At 40.8% G+C, this 13,853-nt stretch overlaps 1 protein-coding gene across 2 annotated transcripts in view; it reads right to left on the bottom strand.

Annotated features, from left to right (window-relative positions):
• Window positions 1-12: 12 nt before the first annotated feature.
• The window catches only part of Atg17 (autophagy-related 17), a 51,821-nt gene continuing 37,980 nt past the window's right edge, over window positions 13-13,853 (bottom strand). Inside the window, exons 3-9 of one of the 2 annotated variants that reach the window (XM_072020112.1) lie at window positions 13,197-13,485; window positions 10,363-11,305; window positions 10,065-10,282; window positions 9,361-9,988; window positions 7,645-8,385; window positions 6,524-7,534; window positions 13-6,434 (exon numbers count right to left, since the gene is read on the bottom strand). In XM_072020112.1, coding sequence (XP_071876213.1) covers window positions 6,327-6,434; window positions 6,524-7,534; window positions 7,645-8,385; window positions 9,361-9,988; window positions 10,065-10,282; window positions 10,363-11,305; window positions 13,197-13,485 — 3,938 coding nt within the window. In that variant the 3' untranslated portion in view covers window positions 13-6,326. The remainder of the gene's footprint in view (window positions 6,435-6,523; window positions 7,535-7,644; window positions 8,386-9,360; window positions 9,989-10,064; window positions 10,283-10,362; window positions 11,306-13,196; window positions 13,486-13,853) is intronic. The other variant, XM_072020113.1, reaches the window with a different exon arrangement.

The raw sequence follows: 13,853 nt of genomic DNA, 5'->3' as shown, positions 1-13,853 counted from the left end.
CTCGAGTCGAAGTAGCTTGGAAAAAAGTCACGTGATTTATTCGTAATTTATTTTATTCGTAACAGTTACTCTCACGATCACAATTGTATGTATATTATATAATATTATCATATACCTATTTTGCGTTACACTTTCTCGATTACATGCGCGATATTCGTTTTTCTTTTTGCTATCCACCTTTATTTTTTTTTTTTTTCATCCCTTTTGAAACAAATGCTGATACCATCTCCTCGATGTTCGAATCGTCTAATGTGTTTATTTCCTATTTCGCATTGTTTTTCCACAAGCGGCGAGCACAAGGGAGACGAGAAACGAAACGGGTGCGAATCCGGTCACGTGTATCGTCGAACGATCAACGTCTGTCTTTCGTCTATTTCCCATTTCTTGTTCGTTTCACTCTCGTCGAACTTAACTATCGAAGAAAAGAGTGTTGCAGCGATTAATCTAAACGGATCGCTCACGTTCATGTTTGCAAAGCGTACTATCGTGGCTCAGCATTGACGAAAATTTGAGAAGAAAACGCAGATAACAAACAGGAAGGCTCGTTTGATCGTTCGATCGCGAAATTCACGCTCGCGGATCTCGTTGATTGGTTTATCTGATATAGTGGTTCGGTGATCGCGCGAATTATGCCACAACTCAGATCTAAGTGGTTAAACGCTACGGATGATGTGCTATTATCTCCCGGAAAAATCGCTAAATCTCGCAGGAAAGTATATTGAATCGACAAGATGTAATTTACTTTTACAAAGAACATCGACCAATGGTTTACGTATCGTTCTCGCGCAAATGAAACATTTCTTTGTATACTCTAAAAAAAAAAAAAAAAAAAAAGAAAAGAAAAGAAAAAAGACAGAAGAAAGGATATCGACGCTGCCGTCGAAAGAAGCAAAACCTACAACAAATCACGTCACACGACATAGTCTAAAGCTCGTCCTTCTTCGTCGTCTCTACGTGTTTCGTAATTTTATTTTTTATTTTTTTGTCCTTTCTCTTTTTTCGTATTTTTTTTTCATCTTTTTTTTCTCGTAATCATTCCTTTTTGTACGTGAATTACGATTATCTCTCACACAAAGTGTAAAAACGTTTCTAAGCGTATAAATTTTGGTCAGTAAAAAAAAGAATATTCTATAATATCGAATTACATTTTTTCCTATACACATCACACGTAAAACAAACTCTATCGATACTACGTTTACATAATTTTTCTTATTAATTTTTTTTTTTTTGTCGTTCTTTTTTTACTTTTTTCTCTCGCTCACACAGACACGCTCACTCACTCTTCTTTTTTAGGCGTCTAGGTAAAAAAAGGGAGAGGGGAGGAGGGTTTTTGTCGTCAAACAACGTTCGTTTCGCACGTCAGAGAATCGCTAGAAAAATAAAAACGCGACTCTATCCTTCATGAGTAATCCTTTCTCTCTCCTCTCCAAATATCTGTCGACATTTTTTTCTGCTTCCGATCTATCCTCTCTCCACCCCAGTTCGACCTCGTTCTCATCGATTTAATTTTAAATCTCGCATCATTACAAAATTCTTCTGAGATGTGGCTCCAACAAGTTCTTCGCACCCATCGTGGAACGCGGTTTTGCACGCACGGGGTTCTTTAGAAAATACTTTCACGCGTTCGTTTCATCTCTTCTCGCGTCTGGATCCTCGTGCGTCCGCTCGCGAGAGACCAGATCCAGTTCCTCAGGTTTTCTCCGCCGATCTCGTCAAAATGGACAATAAAAAAAGAAAGCAAAGAGCTCCCTCAAACACGAAAAACGTGAAAATTCTTGCTCTGTTCGATACTGTGTTCGTTCGTATAATATACATTCGTAAATTTTCGATTTTTCCGCTATCGTAGAAAAACCATTTAACGAACAACACAGGTAGAACGTTGCAGGCACGTCGATTTGGTATTCGTGTAAGTGTACGTCATCCTGGATGAACGATCATTTTGGAAAATTCGATTTATATACGAAGCTTCGATCGTGATTAGTTTTCTTCGGTTGACGAGATCTTTGAAAACCACGCGTCGAAACAACAATTAATGATCTCTTTAACTACTAAAAGCTGTCGCTTACGAGGTAATTACGTTCTCGAATCGTAGAGAAGCATCTGAAATTGTTCCTTGTCGTTTAATGAAAACGAAAACGAAAACTAACCGTGTCATTCGTATTTAGAATGTTCGGTTTTGATTTTTATTTGCATCTAATCGCGCAGACCAACTCTCAACGCACAAGCTGCCCGATCACCACGTGGATTCAAGCGTTTCCAAAGCAAGGAAGGGAAAGAAACACCGCTTGCCGGAATTCCAAAGTAAATCAGGGTAAAGGTTTATCCGAGCAGAATGGGATTTACGTTGTTTGATAATGTGATCCCGCAAAGAGTCTCTTATCACGATTGCTTCGTAATTTTTTAGCGTGCTTTCAGATATATGTACTAAACGACTCGAGACAAAATTCTATTCTTTTGTCTCTCGGTGATATAGAAGAAAACTTTGCGATCGTCGAATAGATAAAAAAATTAAAAATAGAAACTGAACGATTGCAAAGTTTTCTATAATCGTTAGAGACGCCATTAATTAAGAATTTTATAAAAAATGCAATTCTTTCTTACTTCCTTAAGTATATAAATCGAAGCGTTCTTCGTTTCACATCTTTTTTTTTGGTCAATAAACCAAACATCGACATCTTAAAATTAACCTTCGAGATCTGTATAAGCGCTTCATAAATACCAGTCAATTTCTAAATTCTTAATCCTCTTCCATTGTAAGTCGAGTCGCTTAATAATGCAAAATGTAGAAGCAAATCGTGAATACAATCGTCGCGTTATTCTACGATAAAAACTAGCTCAAAGTATTATGTCGGAGCATAAGCTGGCGCGTCGCGTGACCGTCTCACAACGTTACAGCTAAATGCTCGCGTCTAACACCGCTCGAGCTTTCAGAGTGCAGCGTGCAAGCAAACGTTACGTTTAAAGTCGATCGATTATGTGTGCTCTTTACGAGACGGTGCTTTCTCGTCGTCTTAACGTGAGTTTACCTTCGCGGAGGTGTAACGGAAACAGGGACTGTGCGGAGAGCGTGCTGTACGTGTGCTTTTTGACTTCTCTTCGAGGCTCTTCGATCGAGAAGAGAACCGGACGAATAGAAACCGTGGACACGTAAACTTTCGTGCTGCACGAGGAAAAAGAATTTCATGGTTCTTACGAATATTTTTAGAAGTCTCGAATATCGTTCACTTCACAACGTATCAACTCCAATAATCTACCGTTCGCTAAAATTATTGGATCTAATTAGATAAAATTATTGAATTATTCTATCGAAGCGTTTCTCTACTACGATCTAAGCATTTACACAGAACCTCCGTTTAATCTATATATCTAGTGATCTACATTTTGATTCGAAGATTCGAAGAAATCTTGGTAACAAATTAGGAACACACGTCCCAGAATAGAAGAACGACAAGGAGACTTAATATCGTTTCTAGGCACAGAGCGCTGGTTATGAGAACTAGAAACCCGAGATCGCGCCAGAAATTCAAATTTTCTCGTGCACGATGTGTCTGCTCGCGAATTGATACGACAATGGAATGTCGATCGCCATGGAAGCAGGACGATCGCGCGGTTTCCGCAGAGAAAGTGTACCTACGGATAACAAAGGGAATGAAAAGAACCGGCGAGGCCAAGTTCCGTGTTGAATTCGTGCTAAATCTGTGCATGCGTGCGCGCGCGCATGTGTATGTGAATTCCTCTTCCCGTGTTTCTTTTATTCTTCTCTTTTCATTTTTGTTCTACGTTTTCCTTGATTTTCGATAGACGAGAAGAAAGAGGAATCGTTCGAAACGAGCTACATCAGCTACGCGTCAGAAGCGGGGTGCGTGGTTCTCTCGACAAGCTCGAGCTACACAACTTAACGAACGAATTTTTGTTCTACCTCGTCTTCGTTTATCTTACTTATCAGCATCGTGTGTGTTGGCGGGCCACCTCGTACGCCGGTGGCTTCGCTCGAACACGAAAAAATTAAGGCCGACGAGCGAACAAGCACGTCGTTGAATTCCGCCTGACGAATCAGGTACGCTGTGTGCATGTGTGCCTACGTATACGGTTTCTCAGTTCGTGATTTCGGCAGAGGAAAAATATACAGAAAGAGAGAGAGAGGAAGAGAGAAATGAAAATAAAAATAGATACGGAGAAACAAAACAGAGGCGTAAAAAAGTGTACTTATATGGACCGTCTCTTTTTGTTTTTTTGGAAGTGGACGACGTCGTTCGAATTTATCGTTACCGTCCGCCCCGAGGGATTTTAGGATTTCATTATCGACTATAAGTAGAAGTGTAAACGTCGAGCTTAACGATCACAGCTATTGTACGATACTATGAGTGTCTAGAAATTGTCGCGGAGGAAAAAACGATAGTATTAATAATAATAATCAATAATGATAATAATAGTAGAAGTTAGATAAACGATACACAATAGATAATTAAAGGATCCTACGAGCAATTTGTCACAAGGAAGCTAAATGTCGGTTTCTCTCGTAGTACGCCGTTTTTCTCTCCATCGTAATTCGATTGAACCTCGAACTTTTGCACATTGAACAATAGAAAAAAATATATATATATACTATATATGTTTCGTGTATGTATATGTGTAACGTGTATGTACGTGTTTATGCGATTCACGTATGCATATATATGCACATATATATACACATATATATGTATATATATATGCGTTTAGATATATATATATATTTATATAATCTATAAAATTCATCCTACGAAGAGTTTTGCCTCGCACCGGTTTCATCGACGGAGCTAGAAAAAATCTAATCCTCTTTCATCGGTAAACTTCCGTCGTTACCTTCAAAGTAAAGATACATATATATCTGTGAGTATCATATGGTTTCCACTCCTATGCTTCACACAGCGAATTTTCTGCCGCCGGTGGGAGCATTTAAACTGGTGATTCGAAGAAAGATAAATCGACCACGAGGCACCTAAAACGAAATTCATTTCAGAAAGAAACGCTGTGGTCGACGAGAGGGGAGAGCCTCGCCTACAGCGTCTGCTCCACCTCTCTCTATAATATACTTTGTTCTAAATTAAACAGACTTTCTAATATGTTAAAGACGTGTCTCGATAATTGAGCGACACACGGTTATTTCACTTTACAAAATGTTAGACTTCAGCTTAGGACCAACGCGCGCGCGCGCGTGTGTGTATGTGTATGTGTATGTGTATGTGTGTATGTGTATTTTATGCGAGTGCGTTATACTTTTCATAGACGAATATTGCACGCTTCGGTACACGATAAACCGTGTACACGCGTTTATGTATATTATATATTATATATCATATATATAATATATAGTAGTTTGCATATACAAAGCATTCGTAATTTTTCGTTACTTCCTTTTCTCTTGCCTTTATCTTAATTATATATTTTTTTTTTTCTTTGTTTTCGCTTGTTTCTTTGCAAAACTTATTCTACTACGACTTTTTTTTGTTCACCTCCTCGTCATTTTGCTGTCACTCAGTGCAAAGATAAGAATAGTAGTAGTAGTAGCAGTAGTAGTAATAGTAGTAAGTAGTAGTAATAGTAATAGTAGTAGTGATAGTAATAATAGTTTAAATTGTTTGAATCGCAAAACGAAGAAATTTCGCTTCTACATCGAAAATTAAGAAGAAAAAAATACAAGAAATTCTCTCTTCTGCACTTGCGCACATGTAACTTTTAACAGTCACACTTATCGAATTACAAGTAAAAGATCATTTGATAGTGTTTAGTTATTCGTAATAATAATTATATATCTGCGTTTGCTCGTGATTTTCTCTTACGTTCTCTCTCTCTCTCTCTCTCTCTCATACACACATACACTCTCTTCTCTCACTTCATTCTCACGCCAGGTCTCATGTGAAAAAAAAAAAAGAAACGAGAGAGGAATACAATCATTACATTTCACAGCTAACCACAGCATTCGACAATTTTTTTCACTCGTTTAAAAATTACTTGTATCACAATGAAACGCCAGCGCATCCTTTTGTCTCTGATCCCTATTTGTAAGTGATACCCAATTCTAGGTATCCATACCCCTCTTTCGATCATCCAAACCTTTCTCCCAGCTAGTGAACTTTCAAGGATGAGTGTCGTAAAGTTCTGGCAGGTTTTGGCCTTGATCCGAGGATTTCCGGATGGTTGCGAACGTGTATACTAAGGATCCGCGTGTCGGATGAACTGCACGTGCAAGGCCACAAGTGTTCATCCCCGCGACACGGATCCGCGGTCACAGGGCTTATCAAATTGGCGGAGAATCGATGGATTCCTCTCAACTCGTCGCTAGATTACTCTTCTTGAACGCTCGCTAACATAGCTGCAATATCACCCACAGGCTTCACAGCTCTTACTCGATAGAATTTGGTGCCACGTGGAACGCGATACCGGTTATCGATCTGAAACATCGACAGCATTAATCCTGGGTACACATCACCAATTACGAAATATCTTATATTTAAACGACGAACAAGAAAAATAATCTCACCTTTATAGCATGACAGTACTCCTTGGAGGCAACTTCGACGATGCTCTGAGTATTTTTCAACGACTCGTCAGGATTCCAGACTAAATCCAAGGCAGCGGTGGATTTCGGGTCGAGGAAATGAAGCGTCGTCGATTCCTGGTAAAACGTATACGTTCTGTGCGTCTCGTCCCAGAACACCAATACGTTATCCCCTGGATCGCAGCTGGTCACGGTGATATGGCCTAGTTCTGCCAGCTTCGCGGCGGTTGTGTCTATTTTCTTTTTAATGTGCGTGAAGCACGTGATGCAGCCACACGAACGTTGTGGTTTCGGACTGGTTGTCGCGTCCTGAGACGAACTCGAATCGGAAACGACCGCTACAGAATCGTTCATGTCTTTCTCGCGACTTCCTGACGAAGGCAACGTATCTGGGGCAGTGAAGCTTCTAGATCGTTCCTTTACCAACTCGATCTCCAGCCGAACCTTATCCGCTTCCAAGGTCTCGACTTTCGTCTCGGCCGTCTCTTTGCTCTCGCGAAGCGTTTGCAGCTCTGCGTTCATTCTCTTGTTCTCGTTTTCGAGGATCTCGAGTCTTCTGGATAAACAACTTGGATCGTCGCTCGCTTCCAATCGTACCTTCTTCGATTCTGATACTTCCACCTCGTCTTTCTCCGTTTCCAAGCTCTTGGTTTCCTCCTCTAGACTACTCTGGCTCATTTCCAGTTGTTCCTCGCTATGTTCTTTATGTAAGCCAGCCTCGACGAGAACGTTCTTGAAGCTCTCCGAATCTTTCAAACGCCTAATTGTGCTCTTGTAACGCTTGCACTCCTCCGTTAATGCAATTTCTCGTCTCCTATACATCTCCATTGTTCTATCTTTCTCCTCTATCGCTTGCGTGGCCAATCGTAGATCGTGAACCAGCTTCACCATCCGCTCATCCTCGATACTTCGTATCGACGCAGAATTCTCTGGCTTCATGTCTTTCGTCGATTGAGCTAACGCGTGACTAGTGAGCTCGATGAAATCTGGTCTCTGAAAAGAAAGTAACAAAATATTGCAGACTTTTTGGAATTTATGGAAAAATTTGAAATTGAATTTAAAAGTACAAAAATGCACATAACGCGTATAATCCACAATCATACCTCGATCTTCTCGAGGCTGCTATCACTTGGACTGCTTTCCATGGTTGACGTAGTCATCAGCTTGAAGCGGCTTCTGATGGATTGTAGTTCGTTCTTGTATTCCATTTGCAGCTTTTCGGTTGTTTCTTTTACCATCCTTTGCTGTTCGCTGCGCGCGTGTTTCAAACTTTCCTCCAGCTCTTGGATTCGTTTCTGGCTTTGCGTCACCGAATTCGTCAAGGACGCTATTTCTATAAACCTTTCATCGTTCGCCTTCTTAACGGCCGCCTCTTTGTCGGCGCGAGCCTGCTCCAGGGTTTCTTCGAGCTGTTGATGCAGATGCGTTTGCAGATTTCTCATTTCCGTTTGTTCGTTCTCCAGTTTCTGACGCATAGTTGATATTAGACGCTCGTGTTCAGCCAACTCGGTTTCTTTTTCCACGAGATTTCGTTTTAACGTGCATATCTCTTCCTCCCGATTCTGCATTAGCTTCTTCACGTCCGCCATCTCGAGCTCGTGGTCTACGGTGAGCTCTTGCTCGCGTTCTCGAAGACGACGATCACACTCGCGCGAGTACAACGATAAAGCCTCGCGAACTTGCTCGGTCATCTTCGAGAAACCAGCTTGCTCCTCGTTGGTTCGATCCCTGAGAACAGCCAGCTCCTGGCGGACAGCCCTCAATGCCTCGTACACCACCGCCTTCATCGTCTTCAAGATCGAACTAAGCCTTTCCACTTCCTCGCGCGTGTTGCCAAGATTCTCCTGAAATGTCGATCGTCAGACACATATCGGTAAGTATCAGCGAAGGATCGTTTCCTTCCGTGCTAAACTCGACTAAAGACGTCGAAAACAACTATTCATGACCAAATCGTAAAATCGCAGGCGTGATAATAGAATTAATGTTGTTAGCAGAGGAAAAAACAGAAGGAAAAAAGTAGTTTGACAAATAATAAATCCCAAAGGTGTCGAGTATGTAACGATGATGAGAGCAACAGTAGCATGGGTATAGTCGGTCCGGTCGAAACGATCTCGAACGAAGTCGTCGGGGTGTATTCTGAAAAGCGAACTCATGACTTGAGTAATATCTCAAGGAACGTACTTCGAGGGTCATAGGATCGGGAGAATCGAGTGCGACGGCAGCTAATCCTGTAAAAAAATTAAAACACACGCACTCACACGATAACGACACGCGGCTTGCTAATAAGTACGGAAAAAGTAACACGAACACGCAAGCACTTTGAAAAGAGCAGATCGTACGACTTGTCAGAAAATGACGACAAGCAAAAAAACACATACCTACACGATTTCGAAAATTACTTTGCATTATAGTCAGCGCTAATAGCTTACTGGGCAGCGAATATAAAGACAATGACAACGAAAGTACCTAGAAATCACAGAAAGGGAAAGTAAGTGGATATAAAAATTTAGATAAGCGACCAACGTCGAGTAGAGGGTTCTCAAATGTACGAAAAGAGGTGTTGCAGATACGAGGAGATGGCGTAGAAAATGATACACATAGACACAGAGAACCAATAAAACAAGAAACACACGAACCAGAATAGAGATACTAAATGTCGTGTATGTATATAAGCAAACAAGTATACCATATATATATATATATTCATAAACTGTGGAAGAGGAAGAGGATTTGGAACGGGAAAGATACGTATTAGCGGTAATGGAACGTTTACGGCTACGACTACAAGGTCCGTTAGCGAGCTGTAAGTCGTCCAGTACCTGGAGAAGGGAAACGATAGCCTGATGCTGGCCGTCGATGGGATGCTCGCTGAGACTGCTCGGCAGAGATTCGTCCATGTAAAATTCAGTACCCATGAAGTCAGTAGCGCATACTCCAATGGAGGGGCTGCTACCACCACTACCGGATAGCTGCTGGCATTGCTGCTGCTGACCGTCGCACATCACGGACCGTGACAAGGAAGAAGGAGGATTTGGACTGAGGGAGTTCGGCTCCTCGGCCATCGTCGTCGATGGCGTTTCGTGATATTTAGGAAGACCGTTCGCAGTAGCGCAATGAAGCAGACAGCTGCTCGATTCGCCGTTCTCGGCACACTCGGTTAACGGACTCAGCTGAGCTGGACGCTCGCTGACGGACAGACTGGGAAAATGGAAGGATCCAGGCTCGCTCGAGGAGGATGACCGGTTCGTCAGGTCCGCGACTTTCGAATTAAGCGGGGATACGTTAGTTGAGGTCGAGGAAGCGGGGGACACGCTTCGCGAGGCACCAACCTCCAATTGCTTCTGACGCATTTGTTTCGCGCCATCGTACGACTCCGGCTTAGAGTCCGTGGCACCCTGCCCGATCTTCTCGAACTCCTCCGTGTCCGTCTCCGATTCGAAACCACCCCTAAAATCGTATGAATACACGGTTACTCTAACTGATGTTTTAAAAATTATCTACTTTTGATAGGAACGATGATTACCTGTCGAACAACATCGGTGCTCTCGTTCGTTCCTGTTCCTTGGTAGCTACATCGACACGCATGGAGCTGCTATCTTTTTCTTTGTTCCCATCGGTGCTTGCTTCGGTGAGACTCTTCGACAGGAAGAACTGCGTGATGCTATTCAGATCTGGCGACGAGATAGTGAGTGCCAGTTCGGGTAGCTGCGATCTAAGAGATTCCATATCCTCTGCTGTCAACTGCAACGCGTACAATCGTGTTAGAACTGTTTGCCTTTGCTCAATATTAAACACGAGGATTAGATATCCTAAATAAATACCTTGGGCAGTCCGTTATCAAAAACAGACGGAGCTTGCGTGGCGAAAGGTGGCGGCGTATCCTCAAGGCCAGGGAATAGGGTATTCAAGAAGTGACCATCGAATTTGCTTTGGAATTCTCTTCTACGAGCCAGTTCCTCGCTATGAACAGTCAACAACTGGCACGCCAGGTTACTAGCCCAAACAAGGAAAGCTTGCGAGAAGGTTCGTCTTCGAACTACTTCGGCCACAGCGTTCATGTACATGTGTGGCGCTAGATGGATTTGCTGAAGCACCTCCAGATGCCTTCTCAAACGTTTCAGGCTTTCGTGGTACATTACTAACTTGCCATCCACCTCCATCATCTTATTCTCCACGTACATGATCCACTTGAGCCGATGATAGATGTTCACCGACAGTTCTTCCTTCGCTTTGGTGCACCTACGCCTAATGTCGCGCAATTTGTTGTGATTTTGCAGCATCACAAGCAGTTGGCGCCTGTGCGAAGTGCAGAGATCAGGAAGTACACTGGCATCGCCCAAGTTGTTCGCTCGGCTCTGATTTTGAAGAAAACCCTGAGCAAGTTCTCCCTGCTCGTGGACCAGTTTCTTGGTTTGCGCCATCAGCTGTTCCAACGCAAACAGTCTTTCGCCAAGACCCTTGATCTCCTTCATATCCTGCTTGTTCGCGCTGTCAATAGCCGCATTTACTTCAGCCTTCAACGCCTCCATTACTCTCTCGTCGAACTGTTCCAAACCCCTCGAACACTGTTCCGCCACCTGCTCCAAACTACTTTGATTGTCTTTCGCCGAGATCCATCTAAGCAAGCTGAGAACCTCATCCCTGCCATCAGAGTCCTTCTCCGATTGATTTGGTTGATCGTCCGGACTCAACAGACCTTCGGCCTGAGCTCTTAACGCTGGTAGGATCGGAATCTGCGCCAGTGTGCCCAGGTCAGCGTTGAAGCTGCAAGAAAGAGATTTAAGTTTACCGAGATGAATTTATGAAGTTTAGAGAATGGAAACGTTCAATGACAGCAAATAACTAGAATTATCGATATAAGGTATTAAAAAATATTATGCCGCGAAATTCACTTTCCTCCCTATCTGTAACAACGCGATGTTACGAGCCTAAAATCATGTATCAGTCACTGCTTTTCTTAGCTCTATTCGCCTTCTTTTACACGCAAGTTAAGTCTCTTTAAAGACTGAACGACTTTCGAATATGTAATAAATATAATAATGGCCCCTTGGTCGTTTAAAGACAGTTCCAACGTGTAACGAAATAAAAGAGGTCTTTAAACTTCTAACAAATTTATGTTTTTAGCCACTTTTGTGATAATTTCTTCGAAATATGATCTTCTCATGATCAAGATATACGACACTGATGTTCTGATTTCGTACTAGTCCAATAATCAGATTGTTATATTTGTCTTATAACTCGATATAACATGGTATATAATACGTGATTTGCAACAAGTTTCTCCATCTTTAATATGATTTGATAGTTGACGATGGGACAACTTTAATGGCTAGTAATTATCTATTAAATTCGAAGTTCGATATGTACCCATCTAATACATAGTATGCAGACAGCAAATACGAATGACCGATTTAACAATTACTTAATTGCTAGTGTTTATAGTATTGCTAGGACTGTTACGTTTCGTTGATCACGTTCACTGTTATTTTACTACCAGTATCCCAATTACGTTCGTTTCCTTGAAACTCGCGTCTTCCTTAATGTCACGCGACACTACACGCTCTCCACATACGATTCCTTGGAACGTAACAATGTATCAAGCGTGTGATTAACGTCATTATAAAAAAAAAAAAAAGAAAACTAACCAACTATCACGTTTGCGATTCGAACGTGAACCATAAATATACACGTATGTGTGTATGTATATATATACATATTTTACGGGAAGCGAAGCGAACCCGGGACCTCGACAACTTATGTCACGACGTGATTACAGTCACGACGTGATTATGCAAATTGGATGATATCGTTAACTCTAATTGAACGTTGCGCTTGATCTTAATTATTTATTGTCCCCAAAACTTAAATGCTATGCACACGAAACTTCAACTTATCCATCTTTTAATAAAAAAAATACTTAAATATGTATCACTTCCAAATCTTGTTGTAAATTAAATTCTAATACCGTATAATCAGACACCTGCGTACTTCTTACAAGATGTAATTTAATTACACAATTACAGATAAAAGAAATTGCAATAATTTTATTCTCATATTGTATAGAAATATATATATATAATTTATATATATTTATATTCATATATTATATATTTATTATATATATATACACACAATATACAATATGTATATTGTATATTATATTGTACAATATATTATACTATATATTATATTATATTATATTATATTGTATTATATTATATTATATTATATTATATTATATTATATATATTATGTATATATTATTATATTATATACATATATTATGTTATATTATATGTACAATATATTTCTATACAATATGAGAATAAAATTATTGCAGTTCCTTTTGTCTGTAATTATGTATATAAAAGTCTACGAAGTATAAAAAGCATTTATGGCCGGTAATATTCATATAACCAAAACCCTCATAAAAAGAAGACTAAGGAGAAAACACCCCACTGACCACACTGAAGAAATAAAATAGACCAACTCGAAGATGGTATCCCGCTGGGGGTAGCCATCCACATGTTAATTAGTAATAAAGTTAGACAAATTTCCGAGTGACCAGCTGGACAAACTATGAAATACAAATTAAATAAAAAAAAATATATATATACATATATGGATGGGAATGTTCGTTTTCTGTATTACTCACTTTTGAAGTAGTTCCATGTGTTGTTGCCTCTCCGACAGATAGACGGCGAAACTCTGTTGTAGAACATCGGCCCGTGACTGGAACATTTGCGTGATGTCCTCGAGATTCGCGACCACGGCAGCCCAGCCCTGTTGCTGAAGGTGTTGATCGTGGACCAGCCTCTCGCAGATCCTGGTTTGCTCCCGCGCCAATCCACAGCATTGCTGAGCCAATTGGGCACGGGCAATGAGGGTCTGATAAGTGGCAGGCATCGCCAACGACGCATCGATTTGGTTCTGAAGATCGACATCTGTAATGCAAAGGGCGATAGATCGTATCGAGCTCTTAATCACGGAATATTCGTCCGAATGAACTGTCCCGCTTTTATTGATCGAAATACCGATCGTCGAACTCTAAACGATTAAACGGAAAAGGCGAGTTAATCCTTTCGAAAAAACTATTTTTTTTTTCTTTTATCAATGGGAGAAATAGCTATTAAAGAAACAATCGGTAAATTAAGAAACATACTGTAATAATTAATAAAACATATGTATTTTGCTTGAAGTATATTCTAGCCGTGCTTTTATATTTACGTATGAAGTCAGAATTCTGAATATCACTGCACTAATCTATGCTGCTACTTGATGCTTTTGTTTAGAACTTAGCTATATATATCGT

Source organism: Bombus fervidus, chromosome 17 (genome assembly GCF_041682495.2).
Source record: "Bombus fervidus isolate BK054 chromosome 17, iyBomFerv1, whole genome shotgun sequence".
NCBI classification, from domain to species: Eukaryota; Metazoa; Arthropoda; class Insecta; order Hymenoptera; family Apidae; genus Bombus; species Bombus fervidus.
The sequence above is the reverse complement of the archived record's forward strand: the minus strand, read 5'-3'. Positions and strand labels throughout refer to the sequence as shown.